Consider the following 24,533-nt stretch of genomic DNA (forward strand, 5'->3'; position numbering starts at 1 on the left):
AAGAACATAGCCATATGTCATGTACAACAGCGCCTCTATAAGTCAATACCCAGATGGCATATGATGACGTCACGTAGTAGGTAACAAAAACGCTTGACGAAGCGTTTAAAAACTTAAAGAAACCCAACTAATCTGTTGCACAGATGGTTCCAAGACGGTTCACGGAACGGAATCTGGTTACCTGATCACGAAATGCACGGAGACTAAATAAGCTTTAGTAAGCCTATGATCAGACCCTTCAGTTTTTCAAACAGAGATCTTGGCAATTAACAAGGTTGAATGTTTGCCAGTCATCTGCATAAAGTTGAGACTTCCTGACTTCCATCCGCCATGTCTGTGACGAGTAAGTTAAAACATCATTTTACTATGTTGGCACATACTCAGCATATCTGAATTCAAGACGGGAGCATCTAACCTTGGCCAAGCTGTCAAGGGAAGATCTCTCATCTATTACCATTAAAGTCCTTGTCGCCTACCTCCGGGAAGCGACAGGCTCCTTAAACTGAGGGAGCCCATGCAGTATAGTACTCAGGGTGTTGGGGTAATGAGGTAATTTTTGCAAAAATCATAGGACCTATGGCTGCCATGCTGCGGGACCTTACCCACATAGAATACAATAAACTGACTTAAAACACACAGCCGGACGCTCTTCCGCAGAATGTTTATCCTCGTCTGGGCAGCTGGAGTCACCACATATGTGCAACTTTGTGGGTAATTGTTTTTCTCTGTATGACTGTTAAGTTGGACAACTCATTAGTGACCGCTGGGTCAAAGCAAAGTCCGTTAAATGTCTTGCCCAAGGACATATACGCTGACCAACATAAATGTTGCTGTCGCTGTCGAGCATCGAATCGGTTACCCTTTGGTTACGGTGCAAGCCCCTACACCACTGAGCCGCAGCGCTGGACTAAAACACCCTTCAGGCACCCGACAAACTACTATTTTTTGCAATAATTAGTTTACAAATTTGAAAATTTTATTCTCAAATGAATGAAGATCACAAAAGGAACGCGTGAAAAATAAAGAAAACATTGCACAACGTAAACAACTTTCAAAGCGAACTGATAATAAACAAATGAAGAGTATTCCTGGGTATGTAAGTCGTATTTACAAAATAGGCTTAATGGATATGAATTGTAACCTAAAAAAGTTACCCCGCAGTGAGAACGTATTAGGGATTTGGTTACATTTGCCCAGTAAGGCAGCAATATAACGTGGGTATGTTATATTGGTAGGGCTAGGAGTGAAGAAAAATAAAAATGAAGAAACAAAATTGTGAAGAAACGGTGACGGTCCGTGTCTTTATAATACGAAATGGAAGATTCGCTTTCACAGTAAGCTATATATGTGGAAATATGCGTGTCTTGTGCCACATTATAAATTAACATTCACAACATTTTAAACATAATTACACGCAGCCACTTAAAGCATGAGGTAAGATATAAATTTCTACTTTTAAGTGGCCCAAATATATAATGAAATTAATTTGACAAAATAGCTAGACAACTGAATTTTTCCAGTGTGGAATACAGGTTCTTAGCAAGATATATTAAAGTTCTAAAGTCGAACATGCCTCAACAACAGAATAAAATCATTCCGCAGTAGTATTTTCGGGAACTTTTTCGTTTTCTGCAACCTTTTTAATTTCAGCCTCTTTAGCGACTCTTGCCGGCGTTGTAATGTTATCCGACTGTCCGTTCGGTGTCGCCGCTTGCTTTCTGAGGCAGAGGTAATCGATTGGGGAGGCATGGCGAAACGCAGGAAGCTGATTGGTCATCAGGAAACAATGGTTTCCTAGGCGACGGTGTATCTGGGCAATAATCTTAAGGGCATGACCAAGTTTTAAGCCCATCATTTCGACAAGATGGTGCTCCGCCAGCAGCGGTAAGGCATCGCCAGAAATACAATTCTTTCGAAACACCTGGATAAATGAATAAATTATTAAAATCATGTTGTCGATACGGACAGTGTAAGTTAGATGGTCTATTTGCTAATATTTTTAAAAGCGTAAATTAACCAGCGACGTGGCAAAGTGGTTAACGTGTCTGCGTCCTTGGGCAAGACCCTTAACGGCAATTGCTCTAACCCAATAGTTCCGACAGAAGTCATCGGTGGTTTCAGTCATACATTATAAAAAAATCCTAACGAAGCAATCAACCACAAAGATAAATATGCGTGGTAAGTCGTAAAATGGAGCGAGGTGTAAATAACTTACTTCTTGATACTCCCCGCAGCCTATCTCTTCAAGCATCTCGCACACGCCATCTACCGACAGTTCTGCCATTTGATCGATAGCGCAAGAGAGCTCCCGTAAGCGCAGCTCTTGGAAAGAATTTTGACATGCAGCTCCGCAAGAGAATCCGCACGGATCAACTGGATCTTGGCTGCGGCGATCATCGCAGAAAAAGGGAGCATCGGACGGAGATCCTGGAGAAGAGGACTTTGCTCTTTTACCACCTCCGAAAACATATTGTCGAGAAGACGGCTGATCATCAGATGAACGATTATTATTTTCGTCCGTGTAAAATTTCCTAAATACAAAAAAGATTATACTTCTGAATTGTAATATAAATAAATGTACCGTCACAATTTCTTTGCTGTTTATATATAGTAGGTTGGGTAAGATGGCCCATGTTTTCATGCACTTTGCCGTTCCATTTGGTATTAAACAAAGAATATTCAACTATATATACCCGTATACTCACAATTCTAAACACCGTGGTTTTAATTAAAGATTAAATAAATCATTTAGGAAATATTGGATATTATGTGCTATAACGGCATCCATCTTCCCCAAACATAACTTTAACATCATCTAATATATAGGTGAAATTTAAACCTCTCGAAATTTAGAGACTTACCTAGATTTTGAGCTTGGCAGGGATATAGGGGGTGCGCTAGAACTTAGGCGTCTGTTGAGGTCGCTTGTACGAGCTACTTCATCGTCGCTGTAAACGCATTTGCCTGCATTTGAAGTTGCAGATCCAGTAGAGAATTGAGGCGGACTAGAATCAGATTGACGTCTGTTTTGAGGAATAGAACATTAATTTTCTGTGTATTGTAACTTGTATATTGGTTATCCGTAATCTAATGAAAAATGAGTGTAATTTGATTTATTGCGCGGCGGGGAAACGATAGTCGTTATAATACGAAACTTTGGCGGTGATTGTTTTTTTTCTGTATGCTTGACCATTTGACCACTGGGTTGGAGCAATTGCCAGTAGGTGTTTTGCCCAAGGATACACACAATCACAATAAAGAGTGCACAAGTTATATAGCATAGGTTTCATATAGTAGTGTGGGGTAAAACAAAGAATATTTACAGAGTTATGTAACCGTAGCACCGCGATCCTAAAAGGCGTTGTAAATTGTTAAAAACACGATTAGGAAGCATGGGACATTATGTGCTAACGGTATTCCATATTAACCCACACTACTATATCCTCAAACTTGTAAATTTTCATATTTTTATTTTTAACTAACCCACGAGAAGCCTTTTTGTTGCTGTATGTCAGCGACATCATTGGTATAGCATGATTCTGAAGATCTAACATCTTTGTTCCTCTCGCATCCGATCTTCCGTGAAGACGAGACCTCTGATGATCCAGGGTCTTTTTTATTGGAGTGTTCGTCTTCCGATCAAAACGGGCAGGAGCGGTAAAAGGAACTTCCCTACGCGGGGTTCGAGCCCCCCTACCATCGGGTGAGTGGCGACTGCTTGAAGGTGGTGGCATGCCATAGTAATGGTGGGTATGGGAAGGGTTACTTCTGTGGGGGCTATAGGAGTTGGGCCGATGGTGTAGAACCGTAACAGGCGCTTTGTTACTTGGCCTGAAAAAGACATTTACTCAAATTTTCGGAATTTTAGTATTTTTAATTATTTTGGGAGTGAGCTTCACCAATAAAAGGCTTAATGGGTTCATACTTACAACGGTGCGTCGAAGAGGCCTCCGTTTCGTAACCGAGAGTCGACCGAGTTGCCGAAACCATAGGATTCTCGAGACCCATTCTTACGGTGGGGAGACACTAGTTCCATCATAGGCTGTTGGTTTCGGGATTGCGGGTAATTTTGAGATGTAAGACCCCGTGGTGACGTAGAGTCAAGATTGATGTAGCCTCTGTTAGGTGAAGATACGTCTCTTCTGTTAGGAGGTGGGGTACTAACACTGTCGGGGTAGGATCCACCAGAGACACTCGCAACTGCGCGTTTCATAGCGTCAAACAAAGCGTATTCAGCAAAGCCCAAGTTTGGTCGGTAACCGTTCGATGTACAATCGTTGAAGTCTGGATAATGATTTCTTCCGTTAGGCGACTTATTGTGGTCGTTAGATCCGATGCGACGAGGGTCGAATATTACATCGTTTTCTTTTTTGCTTCTGTGGGCAAGTGCGTGGGTTATTAGTTTAGAGTATGCGTCAAATATTTTATAAACACTGCAGCATTTTTATTGGTACATATTGTTTACAATCTTTTTAATGTATGGTTGACAATTCAGTTAACTCGTTAGTGACCACTGGGTTGTAGCAATTGCAGTTAAGTGTCTTGCACAAAGACAGGTACGCCCACTATTTCACCAAAATAAATACGTTTTACATACGTTTTATTGGAGTGCGTTTTTTCCTTCTTAGAAGATCCGTGCGAGGCGAGGCAAAGTGGTTCAGCAGAAGAACTTTCCCTGTCTTTGTCTCTTACATTATGCTCATTATCCCTACCGTTGGGCACTGGAAAAGCATCTGTAAATAATGCTTATATCAATAGTCTTTAAAGTTGATTAAATACTGTAAAACGATGGAATTTTAAAATGTGTAAAACAGTCATATAAGTTTGATAGAAATATATAGTCTAACGAGGGGTAAGATGGATACCGTTAGCATATACTATCCCATATATTTCATACTCATGCTTTTAACAAATAAAAAAAAAACTTACTAAAGAGTCCTGAGGATACAGTTACCTAATTTTATAATATTTTTAACTACGAAATGGTTGAAAATGAATACATAGACCACTTTTCCCGAATCTACTATATAACAAATCACTTACCGTCGTCGTCCGAGTGTCTTCTTTTCATTGGAGGGCTTTCACTCTGTAAAAAACGTATTCAGTAATTACTCTATTGCAAACGCCTAAAAACTTAAACTTCGTAGCTGTCTAAAAGTACTACTCACTCTAGTACACATTTTACCTTAACTTTATAACCTAAATATTTCTTTAGTCGTATTTTGCAAGTAATTCAAGTTAATCTGACAGCAAACATAATATGATGCAGGATGTTTGTTCAAATCACATATTCCGCGGGTAGTTCATAATATACAACTTCGTCATCAAGGCAGGAAACAGAGGCAGTTGGTCAGTGATCAGTGCGTCATTATAAAAACTACAGTCTGTAGACCGGAAACTCTGCCAGCCCGCTCGACGGTTGATACAGGCGACTTGTTTCCGGTTCAAAACAACAGCGCATACAGTCAGACATGATAATCTCTGTATCAGAGTGATGCCAGTCATTTTTCACTGTTATGTTAAGAAATATGTTTGGTCAACACTGGTAGAAAAGATTACGTGATAATGAGTTAAAAAGTATTCTCAAATTTGCGTGACTAATTTTGTTGTTTGTGTATTAGCGGGGGCGGCATGTTTGTGTGTTGTTGTTGTTGTTGTTGCTGTTCGTGTTAATATGTATTACGTAATCTACTTCCGGGCCCACTATCAGAAATTAGATGTCTATTGTCAGGAGTCACCACAACACAATTATAAGCATTTGTATTGCTATGAATGTCGTGTTACATTAAAAACTGTCGTTCGTTTTCCAAATGCAAACCCATTACGCATTGCAGCCTAAACATTAGACGCTGTTGTTATGCAATTAGGGTGCAACAGCCATGCTTTTGAACTGACGCCTTTCCCACAATTTTTATCCTTAACATGTTTTAACAACTGTTGTTTTGCTGTTTATTCACTTCTCTTCGTACTTTAAATAACAAATGATCTTCCCTATCGTTTTTAAAGAGACAAACAAAAATTACGTTATGCTATGTCTTCAAAAAACAATTTTCACTATCTTTTTCGAAAAGATAAATACAAATCATGTTATGTTATTCATACCTGACTGTTGCTTGGTCGGTGTTGTCTTTTTCTTTCACAATCGCCATTCGGTGACGTAGAGGAAGAACACCGAACGCTCAGATCAAGAGATTCGGTCCCAGCAGTGACGTCATTTCCGCAAATAGCCTTTTTGTTGTGGAGTTGAGAGATGATGGAATTTAGTCCGCCCTCTCTCCTGTTTAAAGAAACATATAGTAGTGTGGGGGGAGATGGGACACCTTTTTATTCTATTTACTCGTTCCATTTTGTAGTAAACAGAGAAGTTTCAAAGAATTATAAAACCGTATCTCTACGACTTCCATAGACCGTTGTTAATTGTTTTAAACACGATCAAGATAATTGGATATTATGTGCTAAAAATGTCCCATCTCCCCCCATCTTACTATAATTATATTGGGGTGGGGGAGGATGTTGCACTTTTCATTATATTTTCTTGTCCCATTCGGTAGTAACACTTAAGAGATGGTAAAACCGTTGCCCGCAATTCTAAAATAGCGGTATTAATTGTCCAAAACACGATCATGAAATATGGTATAGGTGTTAACGGTATCCCATCTGTTTGGTTTACGACGACTGCTGCAAGAGCAAAAAACATATCTGATTTTTGAGAATACAGTGGCATTGGTAAGCGTACAATAAAACAAATGCGTGAACTTGTTTTACTTTTCGTTATTGTCGATTGCATTTTTACCAGGTGTATTTCTCTAAAATTGAGGCCGATTAGCGCGGTAACAACGACAGTTATTACAAACGTTTGTTCTGTTTCACACACTTCGTGCCCGCTTACGAATTACCACGTCTATAAATTTAAATGTAATTATTTTGTGTTTCGTTTTTTGTATACTTGACAGTTTTGACAACTCAAGGCCATTGGGCTGGAGCAAAGCGTTTTGCCCAGGGACACATATACCCACAATGGTGGTATTGCTTACCCTTTATGAATGGTGGTAGGGCCGTGTGTGTCTGGCATTCCGAAAACTTTATTTGAATCGGTGGAAGACGGGGTAGATGAACCTGTAGAAGCGGCTGTGTTTTCGGACATAGAATTTCGCCGAACAATGTCAGCCGAACCCGAGCCTACTGGCCGCTTTTTCCCTGGTTTTTCCTGCTGCAAAAGAAACAAGGATTCTTTAATATAAAACACAGAAATGGCGGCTGTTTTATTGCTGCTACCACAATTAACACGCTGTTAAATAGTTTGATTAAACGAGTTGCTGTCCGGAGTACAGGAAACAGAAGTGTTTATGTTTTACGACTGTTCAATCGAGTGAGGATTTTTGGTTAAATCTTTCCACGCTTTTGCGTTAATCACTAATTAAACAATATAGTGGCCAAAGCCAAATTGTAGCAAAAAGACTCTAAACGCAGGTGACAAGTTTCCAAAGTGCAACGCATTAGCTCTTACTCTCTTTTTAGTTTAAATAATTCGGGCTTGGTATCCAGTAGGCACAAGGAAACGGGCGTCACGAACAGAACGGAAGCAATGTCACACTCTCGAAGTCAGATGTTTGTAGTCATTATACAATTAACAAAAAGCGAGTATTGCAACAAAACTAGAAACTGTACAACCAACTTGTTATTACAGAAACTTAATCTATTCGCCACCTTTCATTATAACTTTTACAATTACCTGATTTAAGTCGACAAATGCACTTAAGAAATCATACAGTCCTACAAAATTCTATAAAACAATTAACGTAAGAAAGAAACGTCTCACAAACTTCTTTAATTTTTAATCACAAAAAGTTCTATAAGTTACTATCTGACTTCTCGTTTGCTAGGCTGGATCCTGTAACTAAACTCAGAGTAATCTAAAGATATCGTTTTCAAAAGCTGCCTGGTACATCTCCAAATCCGAGCACGCTAGCTCCCGCGTATGCAGGTTGTGCTAACTAACAGTTGAAGGCAGCACAGTCAGAGCTTCATCGCTTCCTTCCCGTGACTGCGCGTTGTGTCGTTGTCGACGCTTTTCCTTCCTTCCCGCTATCGACTGCCGAGCAGTTTCTAGCTACTGCGAGATATCGCGCTACCGTGCCTGTGTGCCCTCCACAAAGCTCGGATACTGACACGAAATCTCGGAAAATTTTCGGACGGAAGGAAAAGTTGCCAGCGATGATACGACCATCCTTCCTTTTGAATAGATTCTGTTGGCGCCTCTCTATGCGCTTAAAAAAGTAAGTACCCTATACTTGTGCAATGCCTAACTATCACTGCCTACACTAACCGACTTAATGTTTTAGTTTAAAGATAAAAATCTCTGCATGGATTAGCAGAGAAAATAAATACAACAAGAGGAAGTATACGTTTGACCTGCCAATATACAGACAGGCAAGTTAACAAATTTGAAACATTAATAGTTACCACCTATGTACTTATACACCCACAACGTAAAATATGTATTTTGTTCGAACTGAGGAATTATGTTCAATAACCCAAGATCTAAATGCAATTTACATAAGTTTTTTGGGACGTTTACAAATTTGAATGCATTTGTAAAAACTCAGGTGTAAAATACGTGATCGGCATTATCTATATGTTAAGCTATAGCGGGCAGCACATGCAGGGTAACAGTGCGAGTACATGCAGATATCGTGTGTGTGCGCGCAAGCGTCCGCGCATCGATAAATAGAGAATATGTCACGTGGTTTCCGCCGTTTCCTTCCTGTCTTGGGTTCAGAAATCAAAATAGTACTTCCCGCTATTTGTTACGTCACAAATCGCACTGCAACACAATCGCCACAGTCGCGATTACCTTAAGAGCGGGAATCACGAGCTAACCGCAAAAAAATTTAGAATTAAAATAACTAATTTCCATTTGTTACGTCTTAAATCGCTATAACAGCGGTCGCGGGTTACATTAACGAGGGGAAGTGACGAGAGAACCGCAAAAAGCAGCCAATCAAAATGTATCAGTACTCCTTAATGTGATCTAAAAGTGCCACAAAAGTTTTAAAAATTACACAGTTTTTAAAAAAGTGCCCCCTTAACCACAGATACAATTTGTGTATAGAGATGCTCTAATGTCATCTAAATGTACCACCATCCACAACGGCTGGTGCTAAGGTGTCTTTCCCACCCCACTAAATATTAGTTATAGTAGGGTTGGGAAGTTTGATCAAAGGTACCGCCAAAGTTTCGTAAAACGCTTCTGAAAAATATGTGCCTATAACCACTTACCACAACGGCTGGCCCGTGTCCTTTACAGTAGTCGCATTCACAGACTGGAGGATGAACTTGTAAAATTCCTTTTGACATCAGTGTCTTTAGACTTTTTCCACAATGCCGGATGCTACGTTTCCAGTCCTTTGCCGTCTCACGTCCGCTGATAAATTGGAATTCGTTTGGAGTAAGCCATTCGTCGTTAAAGAGAATAGATTGACCTGTCGAAACGAAACAAGTCTATATTTATTAAAGTTATAGTAGGATAGAGTAAGATGGTTCGTGTTTTTATTCTCTTTTATTGTTCCATTTAATAGTAAACAAGAAAAGCGAAACGTATAACCGCAGACTCACCACTATAAAGGAGAATTTTTAAATGTTAAACACGTTATTACGAAATATGGGATATAAAAACTAACAATATCCCATTTTACCCTACAGTTTTACTATATATCCAAATATGTGTTTTTGTCACAGTTTTTTTTTTATTGAAACTGGAATTAGAGTAGCTCAACAAGGACACCTAACGGTTATACAAAAACACGAAGTCATTTTCACGCTTCCCGTAATTATAAAGGTTTCTATTCTGTATAGGCAAGGTTTTTGAGGGGGCCTATGATTTGACTACATTTTTGTCTGCTGTATATTTAGTGACACAATTGTCTAAATGTTTATGAGCACAATATATTATTTTGGGGCAAGATATGTCGCATATAGCTGAGTGGGGTAAAATACTCTATGTTCTCATTCTCTTTTCTCGATCCATTTGGTAAAAAACAAAAATATTTTACAGATTTGAATAACCGTAGCGGCGCGACTATAAAATAGCGTTGTTAATTGTAAAAAAAAACACGTTCAGGACACATGTGATTTAGGTAATACCGATACCCCGTCTCACTCCACAGTACTTTATGTCCAAATATATGTTTTGTTAGGCTGGAACCAATAAGCATCGTTTATTGGGGCGGGGTCATTTATAACACAATACTCAAAGTCGATCATACCTTTGCTCCCCTGGCATAGCTTGGTGACGTATAACATGCCTTTGTTGCCACCACATTCCACTTCTATAACAGGTTCGTTAGTAGTGCTATGCTCCAGGCAAATTTCGACGCCAAGTCGAGACGGGTCGTCCGGTTTTTCGATCGTGTAGCGAGTTACAAAATGGTGGAGACTGGTAGAGGATTGATGGTTCTGCTGTAAGGTGTTCGATCGCCCGCTGTTGCCTGGTGGGCTCTCCAGAGAAGCTGGAAATCATTTTTTATAAGTTTTGAGCAAATTGTTGTAAAGTTTTTAAAATCGTAGTTTGAAGTATTTTTATGCATTTTTTTTTGCAACAACTATATTTTAAACCATATTTCGATTTACCCGATTTTTTAAGGTGTCATTTTAGTTACGGAATTGCTAGAGATACGGTTCGCAATGTTTTGCTATTATAGCAGTCGAGTCTTTAAAATTGTAAAAGTTAGGGTAATTCAAGTTTTTTTGTGTATTCGATTTAACTATGGTTAAAATCCAGTTTGCTCATTTGCGCCAGCGGTGGCCAGTTTTAAAACCGTTTGCGCGGCAACTGTAACAACGAAAATACAATGACAAAATAAAATAACCAAACTTAGAAAGAGACAAAATCGATCGCTTATAGCAACATACGGGCAAAAATTCCTAGCCGTTTCATTGTTTTTAGCTTGCATTCGAGGAAGTAAAGTTTTCATTATTTATCAACGTCCATTGTTCTATCAAAACTGTGAACTTGATTTATGATATAGTTAGCGCTTAAACAACAGTGTAGTAATTTGCGTAATTCCCCTACTACGACCTAATGTATTGGCACACTGCAAAATGCAGACTAAAAAACAATGTCAAAATCACGGTTTTGTAATAGAAAAACACCAAGTATTGTCACATTATGAGCTTATATTAAAATATCCTAATATCGTAAACACGAGGTTTCGGCTTTTGAGAGATGAACGAATGCAATAAATACCGCTACGTTGGAATTTTGCTTTAAAGGATGATACAATTTCATTCTATAATGCAATATTTTGTCTTGTATAATTTTTTTGTAGTAACTAATTAATTTCGCATACATGCGCGCATGGATAAGCAGTATCGTTGGTGTGTTGCAGGTAATTTTCTGGCATTTGTTTGCCCTTTATAACATACGACGCTTTATAAATGAGTTTTTGTCAAAAACTGCCACAGAAAACGGAGACCGACTTAAAAAGTTGGATTGCAGCCACATTTCAGCAGTTCAAATCAAGGGAAACGTCGAAGACAAACGACGTCGCTTACACATGATGAATAGAACAACCCAACAAACGTTTTAAGCATTTACCGAATGAACTTTAACGAGCAAATACAGATAATTAAAGGATTATCTTACGTTTCCGATCCCTTCGATTCGGGTAACTTGCAAGCATGGGAAAATAAAATGACCCTTTACGAACGGGGCTTCCCCACAGTGCTGCACCCATGTCCCAGCGGTTACTCTCAAGGGGTTTCTGCCCACTGGAAATACCCTCTTGTGCGCCAACGTAGGAGCTAGGGTGAGCATATGAATACCAGTTACGTCCACTCCATAAACTCAAAGCACGTGCTTGCCAATCGAATAAACTCCCGTTTTCGAACGCCATTATGTTAAGCAGTGCATTAAACACCTATCAAATTGACTTCTACCAAAAAAATGTTTTTACTATTCGTTTGTTGCCTTTTTATACTGTACTAAAATAATAGTTTTACCTTGCTATTGCCCTATTCCATTTTATTAAACGAATAATTTTACTCTCATTTATTTCCTTGTTCTACTGTACTTAAAAGGAGTCTTCGGTTACTGCCCTAATTCACTGCACTAAAATAGTAGTTTTTGCTTTTAGTATATTTTCCTCAAGGGTAATATTCTTTACGGCGTGGCGCGCCATGGGACGTGTTACCCGTCCTCCTATCCCGTCGTATTTACTGCTAAAGCGATCGGAGCGTCCGCTGTTCACCGGGAACTGCAATACGTTGTTTAGCCGGGCCTTTTTTCGCGTATCGTCCATCAGTCTCGTCTGTCCGTGTCACGCGTCGTAGTCACGCCCGTCCGAACCGACGCGACATTTCGCTTCTCGATTTGACAGATCGGTTTGTTACGTCACACTTCCGGAGATGCGCGCGCACTTCATGCTGCAAGATGCGGCTTAGGAAAATGATTAATCTTCGGGGAATGGAAAAATTAAAATGCAAGCGCCAATGGAACAAAAACAGGTTACCGCACAAAGAAGAATTATAACCCATGTTTGTATGTTTCGTAAACTGTATTACAACTGGGACAGAGTTTTAAAACCTACCCGGTTTCGGGCGCCTAAATTATCAACGCTAAAGTTAAATATGTTGCAGCAGTGGGCGAGATCGTGGCAACGCGCTTCTTAAAATAGTTGCTGTGACGAGGCTGTGTGTTTCGGGAGCGACCGCAGGTCAAAAGAAGACTGTCAGAACACGTGACGACCGAAGCGGACACTTGCGTGCGAGCCGCAATCGCCGTTGCCGCCAAAAGCGATTAGTCACCTGTCGATCACGTCACGAATATGTAGTCACGTGGTTGATCGCAAAAGCAAAACATTTTCACCAGAAAGGGGCATGGTACGCCTAGAATACAACAGGACGTCGTGCGATGCGAAAATACACGATATGATTATTCACAGACGGGTCTCACATGCAATATACATGTTCATGTTACAATAAAATCCGACCTTGTATAGCGTCAGCCCCTGGGTCGGTTTTAAGCATGTCTTAAACTTTTTACTTTCCCTAACGGTCATATTTTTTGTCGAAATAACCAGAATTTCTATTACGTATAAACACCTAATCTAGTTTTGAATCGCGTGGCCACGTAACATAGGTTAGTAACTTTATAGTAAAACATTGTGTTTGGTCTTCGTTGTTACGCGTAGGACAAGCCAGCAACAAAACGTCACATACGTAGGATATCATTATTTTTCCAGCGATGTAACAAGTCGAACAAACCGAAACGTCATTTAGTCCGTATTTTTAGCGGTACCCAAACACCTTTCGCGGAACACTACGTATTATATAACACAGCGAAATTTGTGTAACTAACAAAAATCCAGTCGAACAAATAATGTACTATATAGTAGTGGGGGGGGAGATGGGAGACCTTTGCACATAATATTCAAATACCATAATCATATTTTATACGATTACCAACAGTCTATGGGAGTCGTGAGGATACGGTTTTATAATTCTTTGATTTTTTTGTTTACTATTCAATGGCTACAGAAAATAGAATGAAAAGGTGTTCCGTCTTCCCCATCCTACTGTATAGATAAAAAGTTCGTATAAAATGACATCATCAGTCTCGTTTATTGAAATAGAGTTATAAAAATAAAAGGGTTGTGGAAAGTGTTTTTACTGAATCTGTTCGCTTTTGCTTCCGGATAAATTTGGCGTCACCGGGCGAAGTGCGGCTACAAGGTCCAGGCTAGTCACGAACGGCGCCGAGCCGACAATCAGTACTTGCGCTTTTGGCGGCACCAGCTAAAGTAGCGAATGACGACGAGCAGGGGTAAATAGCGATGGAAGTCGAAATTATGCTCACGGAAACCGTTACAAACGATGTGCGGAACAGGGCAGTAAAATTATGTTATTATTGAAAGGTTTATATTAGTGTATAGTAATGTAATGTAAGATAGATAGCGTTGGCACTAAATATTCCATATTTCCTAATCGTGGTTTCAACAATTAACCAACGCTCTTTTAGAGTCGTGAGGATACGGTTATAGAATTCTTTAAATTCTCTGTTTATCACCAAATGTGACGATAAAATACAATGAAAACATGGACTGTCTTAAAACAACCTCTATTGACTTATTACAAAACGTGTCATTACTTAGAAATCTACAGTATAGAATCGCGGGTAAATATAATACAGTCGATATACCTTATTTATATAAACTTGGACGTTTATAGTGCGTAATGTTTGTTAAATAAATAGAAGCTGTTAAATTGGAAAACATTTTTTAATGTGTCTGTAGGCGTAGGACGTAGGTTATATTACTGTCTTTTCAGCGCAGGGGGGAATTTGTAAGCCTAAGCTTAATAGGCCAATGACTTATTACATAAATAGACTAAACAGACTTTACAGCGCAACGAAAACCTTGTCCACGTATAACTTGATTTACCATGGCCTACTCAATACACGGCCTAGGAATACACCGAAACTGCTGAGAAAATAAGAGGCCTATTGACGCGAACAATGCCCATTATAATACGTTGTTACGTCACGGTTTTATGAATGGAATTTGCTGTCTGGCTGTAGTTTTTGCATCAAAAAACAGTTTATTTACCTTTCTCGGTTAAATTACCTTATTTTTCGGGTTATTTTATCAACATCTTATATTTTTTATAAATGTTTACGCATGACTGAACAGATAGGAGTTACTTTTAACCACGTGCGGCATACAAGTAAGTTTTACCGACAGTTTAGTTTGGCTCAGTCGCTGAGTGAAAATAGTATTTGGCCTAAAACAGAAGTTTTTTAAGACAGCCTATATATATATAGCAAAAGAACACCGCAGTAACAACAAGTAAGTTAATTGAAATGTCCGTTGTGGACTTTTAAAACCGGTCCTTAAAAACAATATAGGATATTGGATAAACACAAGCATTAGCCTTTTGTCTCAAGGTGCTTATGCCTTGATCTGTCCTGCTGCTCATAACCCATTTTCTACTCGAGGTTTTTTTTTTTAAAGCAGGACAGAGGCTCTTCCTCGAGGTCCAAAAATGGGTCATATAGCACATGATAAATTAAAACTGTATAATACTAACGAACTCACGATAGCCTTTCTTCGTATTTAAGTATTGTGTCGAACTTTAGATCTTTGTCGCTGCTTAAATTTTATTAGTGCTTCCTTCCTGACAGAATTATTTACATATGTCTGTTTGTTGTTAAAAAATATATTAATGATGTTACTGATTGAAGATCTTCTTGCCACTTCTTCGTGATCGTAACATGCAAAGATCGTACCCTTATCCAAATACTTGTCCAATACATGCCTGGCTGCTGTTTTGCATGGAATGTCTGGATGGGAAGCTATACAGTTTTCAACACAGTCCAATAAAAGGAAACCAGCAGATACAAAATCAAACAATGAAGATGTTGGCAAAGTCAGGCCACCTCTTGACAACAAATCAGTATAATCTGAATGAACATGGCCCTCATCTGAATCTTTTTCCAAAATGGCAATGCAGTCGACGCACTTTAACTTTTTCTTCAGTTTTAAAGCAACATACCCGGAAACCAAATAGACCACTTCAGAACTGTCAGGAGACAGAGAACAATCTGTAAAATTTGACATTTCTTCATCTACATCTTTTTGGAAGCTTTCAAACACTGTACTGCTGGGTGTTGACTCTAAGCCTTCTTCTTGCCAAAAATCTACATCTTCCTTTAAAAGTGACCGACAAAGCAAAATCTTCTCAGAATTTGTTACTTCACGTAGGCTTACCAAAAACATCCCACCACTCATTTGTCTGTACTGGGAAAACCTTCTCTCAATCGGATCACTTTGCAGTTTCGCCATAAGAACAAAGTTGTACCCTTCTGCAAGCAAATCTTCAACAAGGCACGCTTGAGCATTTAAAGTAGTAATAAGTGCATTGAATGTTTGTTTCGACAAACAAAGATAGGATGAGCTCTTCGACCATTCCAACAACCAATTTGCAAAAGATCGCAAGAATACAACCTTCCCATCATTCGATACAACTCCATTTCCAAGTGAGTTTGGAGCGTAACGCTGTTTACTATTTACAATACACCACCACGTATTAATCAAACCTAAAAAACCAATAGCATCCTTTCTTTCAGGAAAAAAACTTCGACATGCTGCAATTGTAGTATCATGAAATACAGCCAGGGCTAAACCAACATTTTGCTTGTTAAATCCAGGGTGCAAGGACTTAACAGTCAATTTGTGAGCTTTGCGAAGGTAAGCCTGTAAAGATTTATCTTTGTCAAATACGGCATGTAAATCAGACCAAGCAATATGTCCTCCAGGTACCGTCAAAGTCGTATCTTGGCAAGGAACTGAAATGGATAGTGGTGGGAACACGAACCTTTTACAGTTTAACAAGTTGTTCCGAAGGTTCTTTAGTATATGCACATTGTCAAAAAAAAGGTAAGTTTTACAACTGGAGGATTGGTGTTGGATGTACAAATCATTTCCTGGTTGTAATTGTTTGAGCAATTGAAAAGCTCGAACGTTTGCAGAATGATTATCAGTAACAATTGCCCTAACAGAAAAACCATGCCCACTCAGAATAGACAAACAATCAATAAATTTTTCGGCCATCCATTTACCATCCACTTTGGTTTCAGGGCATGCTTTAATAACAATCGGTACCGACTTCTTCAATCCAGTTATCATAAAAACAACCACTCCCTTGAAAACACCACCTTCCTCATCAGAACCAATATACTGTCCACCATGGTATTCCACCGACTTCTGCAAGTACATTTCATCAACACAACATCATTTGAAATAGCACCCTGGTCTTTCATAAGCTTAGCGGCTTTCACTGCATCGACGTTTTTACTTTTTAACTTTTGTAGCAAGGATATCGATGGAAAAGCAAACTTTTGCAGCAACAATTTATAAGCTTGTACAGATGTGTACCTCAACAAAAGTGAAAAACGAATTAGATCACACGAATATGGGTCCTGTGATTTTTTTTCATATAACTTTCTGTTGTTTAATTCTGTCACAATGTTGTTTCTATTTTGCAACGAATCTTCTATGTTCGAGAGGTAACTGGAAAAATTGGCCAACATTGAAAAACACTCCAATCTGCACTTTTTATTAAAATTAGTAAACCAATTTGGAAGAGGCACAGGGATGTTTTTATACTGCAATTTAACATTCAAGTTGGGGTCTATGGTGATTGCCTCGTATATGGAAGGAAATCCTTCAGAGTCAAACTTCATTTTATAGTATGTTGCGTGTGTTTCACTTCGGTGAAATTGAAAACCTGGACAGTGATCAGCAGAAAAGTCCATAAAAGATTTGACTTTGTCTCTTTCAACAAACTCGGGAAATTGATCTTGTTGAAATATTCGCTTGGAAGGAAGCTTTCTAGGTGGCTCTGGAATATTTAGTGTTGATGGCCTCTTCATTACTGCGGCTGGATATATGGTAGGAAATGGAAATAACTTCCAATTCAGGCGTTTTCTTAGTGGTCCACCTTGAAGAAAACGTTGTTCAAAATGTTTGATGCAAATAGTGTTGTTCGAAGTAGGCTTAAAGTCAACACGGTTAACAAACTGGATCCATTTATTCACCAAGTCAGGCTTATTCAACGGAAAATGAAAGGAAGGAACTTTATCTGAATTGGCAGTATAGCCAGAAGTACATCCCACTACAGAACACTTATTGACCATGCTTAATAATTCTGCTGGCTTAAAATTTAATCTAAATGAAATTATGAAGGTGTGCTGCATTATAAAACTTGCCATATGCCTGTCCACTAAATTAAATATAACCAAAACGTAGGTTTTCTGTGTTGGTAAACTGAATATGCTTGCTCGTCTCTCTTTATGCTTAATAAACTGATATTTATATACTAATAAACCTTTTGCGCTGCTTTATATGTCTGGTATGATTTTAACTAACCAAGAAAATATCCCTGCGACACGTTCTGTGATAAACTGTAAGTTAAAACAACCTAGAACTGGTATTAAACCTACCAACAACTGCAAACTGCATTCAAAATGAAGGAAATCCATTCATAAAACCGTGACGTAACAATGTATTATAAAGGGCATTATTCGCGTCAATAGGCCTCTTATTTTCTCAGCAGTTTCGGTGTATTCCTAGGCCGTGTATTGAGTAGGCCATGGATTTACTAACAGACATTGTTGTCACGTTTAGGGTAGTTAAGTAATGTTTTCACTGTTAATTTAACAAAGCCAAGCGCTCTAGTTCAGAGTATAATCTAGCTTACCTACGCCACCTTACGACCGGTATTTTTGGTATTAGAAATCTTATGTGGCAGTCAAATGACGTGTAAATTTTTTAATTAGGGGTAATATCAATACTTAATTTTTAACCAATATACAAACAGTGGTTACTAATGGGTTGTAGAAATAGTCAGCAATACAAAAAAATAATCATCCGCAAAGTTACATATACGTGGTGTCTCGTACGCGGGCACGAGGTGTGTAAAATAAAACAACTGTCGTTTCCCGGCCAAGCGAAATAAAAACAAGTTCCATTCATTCATTCATTCCATCATTCATTCATTCATTCCATCATTCATTCCATCATTCATTCATTCATTTAAATAAAAAATAACCTACCGTGAAATGGATTCTGCATCGTCTTGCCCGTATGAGGTCTACATACGACCATGCTTGCGGAATCATTGTGACGTAACTGATCAGCAAAAGTGTCGGGAGATAATTCCGCTGGTGGGCGTGCCATACCCAACGGCGATCGGTAAGCAGCGCTCAGGAAGTTGCTATCTCCACCTAGCGATCGAAGATCCCTACCCATAAGGGCGTCAGGTGTTGCTCCGAAATAGCTGAAAAATGTTTTATAGTAATGAAGAAAATGTTGTTTTTTAAGTAGATTAATATGAAAATTGAAATACAGTTCCGCACACAGTTTAAAAGATAAAGAAAGATAAAACACGATCAACTTTTGCGTAATTTAGTTCTGAATGAATACTTTAGCATTCTGTTTTATAAATTACAGCAACTTCGGTCATTTTCCATTCCTATACCTTTGTTAGCGTACCCAAAGTGGCGCAAAACTGCTGTATATATAGTACCGTGTGGTAAAATGGAACACCGTTAGCACTTAAACCCTACATTTCCAGTTCTTATTATAAACAATTAACAACGCTCTCTTAGAGTCGTGGGGCAACGGTTATACAATTCTGTAAGTATTACCTGTTTACTACCAAATGAGACGGGAAAATAGAAAAAAAATCATGCTCCATTTTACTTTTAATACTATATATGTTGTTTCTTACCCAGCAGTGTTAAACGACGACATGAGTTTATCTGCTAAAGGAAGATCCATCGGTTCCTGTTTTACGTTGAAGAAAGCACGCGTTGCCAGTAAGTTTAAACTGAAATTAAAACAGAACATTAATTATCAACATTAAAAAATATATTATGAACTAGAATCAATTTTAGAGTGAGGAAAATAGAAAATACTTTAAAATGATTGTAATTTTCGTAATGCTATGTATTTTGAACCGATGTTCGTTTGACTTTGTGCATTTGTACTGTCAAAAGTGACCATGTAACTGGTGGTATATAGTACTGTGGGGTAAGATGGATAAGATGGATACCATATAAATTTCCATATTTCCCAATTGTGTTTTTAACAATAAACAACGCTCTTTTCGTAAGAATATGGTTATATAATTCTGTAAATATTTTTACTACCAAATGGGAGGATAAAAGTGAATAAAACATAGGCCATTTCACCCCGCCAACCCGTTATATAACATACGGTGCGAATGATGCAATTTTATGTTTAAGGTGACAACTAGTTTGACCTGCTAGGTTTACCCAACCAAATCCAAGTATATTGGCCAATGTACTATATTACCCGCATTGCTAATTAGCGTATATACGCACTGCAGCACTTTGGATAAACTGTATGAATCATCGTTTATTTACTCGCGCGGATGCTTGTCGCCGCCTGGCTATGTCACAATACAGCGACGATTCACTGCTGCCTGTAGTTCCGCGTGTGTGTAAGCGGCAACGCGTCGTGACGTCATTTTGGCCTGGTCAAAGGATTGCACTCGCACGCTGCTTGGCTATAACGCAGTGGGGGCGTCGGTGGCAAAGCGCTGACGTCATTTCCGGAGCGACATCGCGTCGGATGGCGAGAGCGGAGAGAAAACAGTAAACAAACTGCGACGAATGGTGTACGAAGTAAACTGCTCGGCGTTTTGCAAACGACCAACGTATTGGATTTAACCACATGTAAACAAATGAATAAAACAAATACTCATTGCTAAAGCGGGCGATATTAAATTTGAACAGATATACCCATTCACCAGTAACTGTACAAAACTGTACCTAAGGAAAATCCAAGCCTTAGGGTTTACCATTTTTAGCTGTAAGATTTTCAATAAGATACGGACCAAATGACCGAACCTAGTTGGTAAACTTATGTACACAACAACACAGGGTACCTGGAATAAAACCTTACTGCCGCCTCATTTGCGGCAGAGGCCAAAGCTTGTTGTTCAATAAACGAAGCTGCCGAATCTTTCGTCGAGCTGTTTTCCGCAGGGTGTCGCTGGAAATCTTCTGGTTGGTTTTCCGAGTTTAAACTTGCTGTTTGTGGGACTTTCGTCCCGTTTTCCAAAGTATCATTTACACTTTCCTGCAAGTTTTCATCTTTTAAAACAACAGCAGTCTCCGAAGTATTAGACTCGTTCGTATCGGTGTTTCCTTTCCCAGTTTCAATTGTATCTTCATGCACTTTCCCAGCTGTTTTGATCTCGTTTTGTGCATCACTGTTTTCAGGAGCCGCGCCTTTGTCTGTGACTTCGTTTTCGTTTATCGACGTTTCACTTGACTTTGAACCGACAACACTTGTAGCTTCTGAAGTTTCGACTGCAGTTTCTGTCGTGTTTTCATTCCAGACTTGGGTTTTCAGGGCTTCCAAAGATTTCCGCTTTGCAGCCCGCTTTCTATATTCTCGTTTCATCGCGTCTTGAACTTTTTGAATCCTAGATTTTGTGAAACTAAAAAGCTATCAACACGCGCTGTTGATACGCAAGTACCTAAAGACTGATGGTGCTTCGAACTAAATTGGTTCTGCTTTAGAACTTAAGAAGGATTTAGTTAAATACAAATAAAACTCTTTTTCAAATCAACTCGTTTCTAAACTATGGGAACAACAACACATTTCGGTGTGTCAAACTTTATAAAATATTTCACTTTCTGCCTTCCTGGATTTCAGGGCGTAATGGAAACTGCTTTGATGCGAATCGTAAGACAGACAGTCGTTTACATTCTACACACGCCTGGCTTTAGATTTAAAACACTATCTTGCAACGAACGGCCATGTGCCAAAACACTGCTGCCGCTTTTGCTGCTATACTCGTCGTGAGTATCTCGTCAGATCTCATTACTTACGTCACTTCCTGTTACCACTACGTGCCTTTCTGTGCGGCTGGCGGACAATCGAGTGAGTGACTGGCCTTTCGTTTCTTGAGCTTGCGTTGGCTCGCGTACAACTAAGGCAGCCACGAACGAAAGCGCCGACCCTCTGGTGCAAGCGGCGCGTCTACGCTTTCCTAGCAGGCTCGACTCCGCGACCGGAACGGCGTCGACGCGCGCTGCTTATACACGCGGGAGCGCGTATGTGTGCGCGCGTAGTGCTCGTACTTCGTCCCACGGATTTATCGTTAAAACATGGCACAACCCACTATATGGTGCGAACGAACTCCGTCATAACATGATGATGTAACTGTTGACTAATAATTGGAGTTATCAAGGTATAATAGGCATTTAAATTCCTTGTTTATTTTGCCGCCAATACCAGTGCACGCTTTGTCAGTATATTTCGTGACATCCCCGCACTTTTGACTGTGGATAAGAAATATAGCGTTTGTGAGTCACCCAAGTTGCTGCAGCGTTCCATTTTAGCAAATGAATCACAACTATATAGTTGTAGTTGGTTTAACAACAGTACATATCGGTGTAGGGGCAACGTTTTCAATGGGTACATCATACCAACAGCGGGTACAAAGTCGAAGAAAACTCAACACCTAAAAATGCGCAACGACATTGCTTCTTTTAAACGAAATTTTGACTTTTTTAAAAAAAATTTGTAAAATCAATTTATTTTGCAATTCTGCAAATACCAACGCTTTTAAATAGACCAGCGACGAATTATACCGGGAGCTAATTCCTCGTGGGCGGCAGCGGGGCAGGTGCGTCGATCGAAGCTGGCAGCGTACGACGAGCTGAATAAAGCTGGATATCGATCGGCGACGAATCCGCTGCCTTGCCGACTGCTAATTACGAGTATTGGTTTTTGACTTTGGGCAGAAGCATCTGCGACAATGCGGCGGATTATAATACCAACATCAGAGAAAAGCCTCGTCGGCTTAACACTATGACTTACGCGACTAAATATATCTGCAGAACATTGATTTCCTTATGTCTGTCCGATTTGGAGTAAAAACCATATTGCGTGTCTGTTTTATTTAATATTAGGTAGGTTGGGGTACGAATTTTAGAACGTAATATCCCATATTTCCTAATCGTGTTTTAAACAGTTGTAACAACACGAGTTTAGAGTCGTGGGGTTACGGTTATTGTTGTTTATTTACTACCAAATTGGATGATAAAACATAATGAAAACATGTACTATCTTACCCAGCCTATTATACACGTAAAGACTTCGTTTTTTTGCAGTTTTACACCCAGCTGTAATTAAACCATGTTTTATGCTGAGATAAATGACCGCGATGATGAAAAAGGATATGACATTTCTACGGGAACAGATGAGAGTATGGTAATACGATTTTCCACAGGTCATTTAAAGTACTTTGGGTAAGGAGCATAAAGAAAGAAAGAAGCAATGTTCATGTAGCTTGTGTCAGTCTATTTTCCTAAACAGCAACCAACAGCATAGGGAAGCTCGGCTTAAAAGCGGTGGCCGTAGCGCACACACACGTCGCACGCGCCGCGCTGGCACATGCAAAGATGCAGGAGCGCTCGATGCCGTACATGATCGGCGACGCAGCCTAGCTGGTCGACGACGCTCCGGAAATATCGTCGTCTGCTCGCTCCCCCAGCTCCCTCCGCTAGGAGATAAAGAAAGAGAAAGCGAGGAGCAGTTGGGCCGAGCGAGGAGTGGGACCGCAAGCACGGTTTCACAGGAAGCAATCCGAGCTCGCACGACCAACGCCGAAATCCCGGGATCCGACTAAATGCAGCTTAAGATAAACACAGCCGATGCAATGGTTAGTTGCCGTAGCGGGTTTTGCTTGTATTGCCCTATTCCAAGGCTGGAGAACTATTTCAAGCCCTCCGATAGGCACGACGCCTTTTATCGCCAATTCCACGGTCCTACCTACCCCAAACGCCCGATATGGGCAGGGTTTGTGTTATGTTCCAGCACATGCATTCAGGCGTCTCTAAATCGCGCGTTCGGGGAACGCTTAACGCGTCTGATTCCATTGGTTCAGAAAACGTGGCGAAAGCAAGTATACCTATGTCGCAGGATGCGTAAACGGTATCTGCGCATGTAGACGTGATCGCTGCCAAAGACGGTCATTGCTGTCTATGCGAACGGCTTAGGCTAATTCGGTCTGACATGTCAGTTAAATTGTACGAATATAGGGCAAGGTCACACCAACTAGTTGCTTTAATGATATCGAACCGTTCAACACATAATCATTTTGACACATAAAGTAGCGTATACGAATCATATATAGGCATAACTCAAACATACCCCCGTGAGCGCATAAAAGAACGAATATGCATGTTTTCATTCACTTTTCTCGTCCCATTTGGTACTAAAAAGCAATCAACGAACTATATATCGGTATAGCCTCACTACTCTATGAAGTGCGTTGTTAATTGTTAAAAACACGATTAGAAAGTAGTTTTTATGTAATAAATGTATTTTATCTTACCCCACAGTACTATATTAAAACTAATTTAAATGAGTCCGTATTACACCAGTTTCGTAAACAATATCAAATTGATCATTACGAAACAGATTTACGACTTATAGTAACATAACATAATATAAATATATTATTTTTAAAAAACTTACAAGTGATTGTGTGGGTCATACTCGTACGGCATTCTTCGCAACTGAAAATTTTTCTTGACTTTTGACAATGGGAACTTTTTCGTGATTTCGTAACAGTATTTCTACATTACAAACACTGTAGATGGAATAAAGTGTGGTTAGGTAAGGTATACGGGTTATTGCTTAGTGTGCCAAATTTTGTCTTTTAAGTTTATACAATAGTAAAGGAAAATGCGTAATTCCCCAAAGGCAATTTGGGAATGTTTTACGTTTTTGACCCTTTTATGTTGTCCAGCAGAAACAAAGTAAAGGCCGCTCTGTCGCCAAGAGGAAGTTACTTTACTTCATAGATACTGTCTTGGACAATGCATTAGCTAGGCGCGTATTCATACCCATCGAGTATCCGGAGAATAAACTGTCGCCATATTGTCAATTGTTTAAAAGTCGAAAAAAAAATTCCCGTTGTAAACAAACGGC

The 24,533-nt window shown here is 39.5% G+C and overlaps 1 protein-coding gene and 1 long non-coding RNA gene across 6 annotated transcripts; one reads left to right on the plus strand and one right to left on the minus strand.

Annotated features, from left to right (window-relative positions):
- Window positions 1-954: 954 nt before the first annotated feature.
- Window positions 955-24,192, minus strand: LOC149727107 (uncharacterized). 5 transcript variants are annotated; one of them, XM_089889787.1, is made up of 14 exons: window positions 24,078-24,192; window positions 19,288-19,386; window positions 18,611-18,834; window positions 10,266-10,508; window positions 9,280-9,482; window positions 7,035-7,210; window positions 6,103-6,277; window positions 5,044-5,086; window positions 4,598-4,733; window positions 3,930-4,376; window positions 3,484-3,831; window positions 2,862-3,023; window positions 2,216-2,531; window positions 955-1,921 (listed from the first exon to the last, which is right to left on the minus strand). In XM_089889787.1, exons 1-14 carry the CDS (start codon window positions 24,107-24,109, stop codon window positions 1,592-1,594), a joined length of 2,934 nt encoding a protein of 977 aa, XP_089745913.1. In that variant the 5' UTR covers window positions 24,110-24,192; the 3' UTR covers window positions 955-1,591. The 5 variants fall into 5 exon arrangements, with proteins under 5 accessions (XP_089745913.1, XP_089745912.1, XP_089745911.1 ...); XM_089889786.1 differs by lacking the exon at window positions 24,078-24,192 and adding an exon at window positions 20,470-21,308 and having other exon boundaries at window positions 3,930-4,373; XM_089889785.1 differs by lacking the exon at window positions 24,078-24,192 and adding an exon at window positions 20,470-21,137 and having other exon boundaries at window positions 7,035-7,207.
- On the plus strand, window positions 1,921-2,589 carry LOC149727108 (uncharacterized). Its single transcript, XR_016386191.1, has 2 exons — window positions 1,921-2,178; window positions 2,235-2,589. It is a non-coding gene; the product is annotated as an uncharacterized LOC149727108 (long non-coding RNA).
- Window positions 24,193-24,533: the final 341 nt, after the last annotated feature.

Source organism: Ciona robusta, chromosome 12, assembly GCF_009617815.1.
Source record: "Ciona robusta chromosome 12, ASM961781v2".
NCBI classification, from domain to species: Eukaryota; Metazoa; Chordata; class Ascidiacea; order Phlebobranchia; family Cionidae; genus Ciona; species Ciona robusta.

Excerpts from the sequence above, each read along its gene's own strand:
- LOC149727107 (XM_089889784.1), bottom strand. The coding sequence starts at position 20,990 with ATGAAACGAGAATATAGAAAGCGGGCTGCAAAGCGGAAATCTTTGGAA. Across the intron at positions 6,278-7,034 it reads CCTACCACCATTCATAAAGG|GAGAGAGGGCGGACTAAATT; the intron begins GTAAGCAATACC and ends TTCTTTAAACAG. Across the intron at positions 3,024-3,483 it reads AACAAAAAGGCTTCTCGTGG|ACGTCAATCTGATTCTAGTC; the intron begins GTTAGTTAAAAA and ends TCCTCAAAACAG.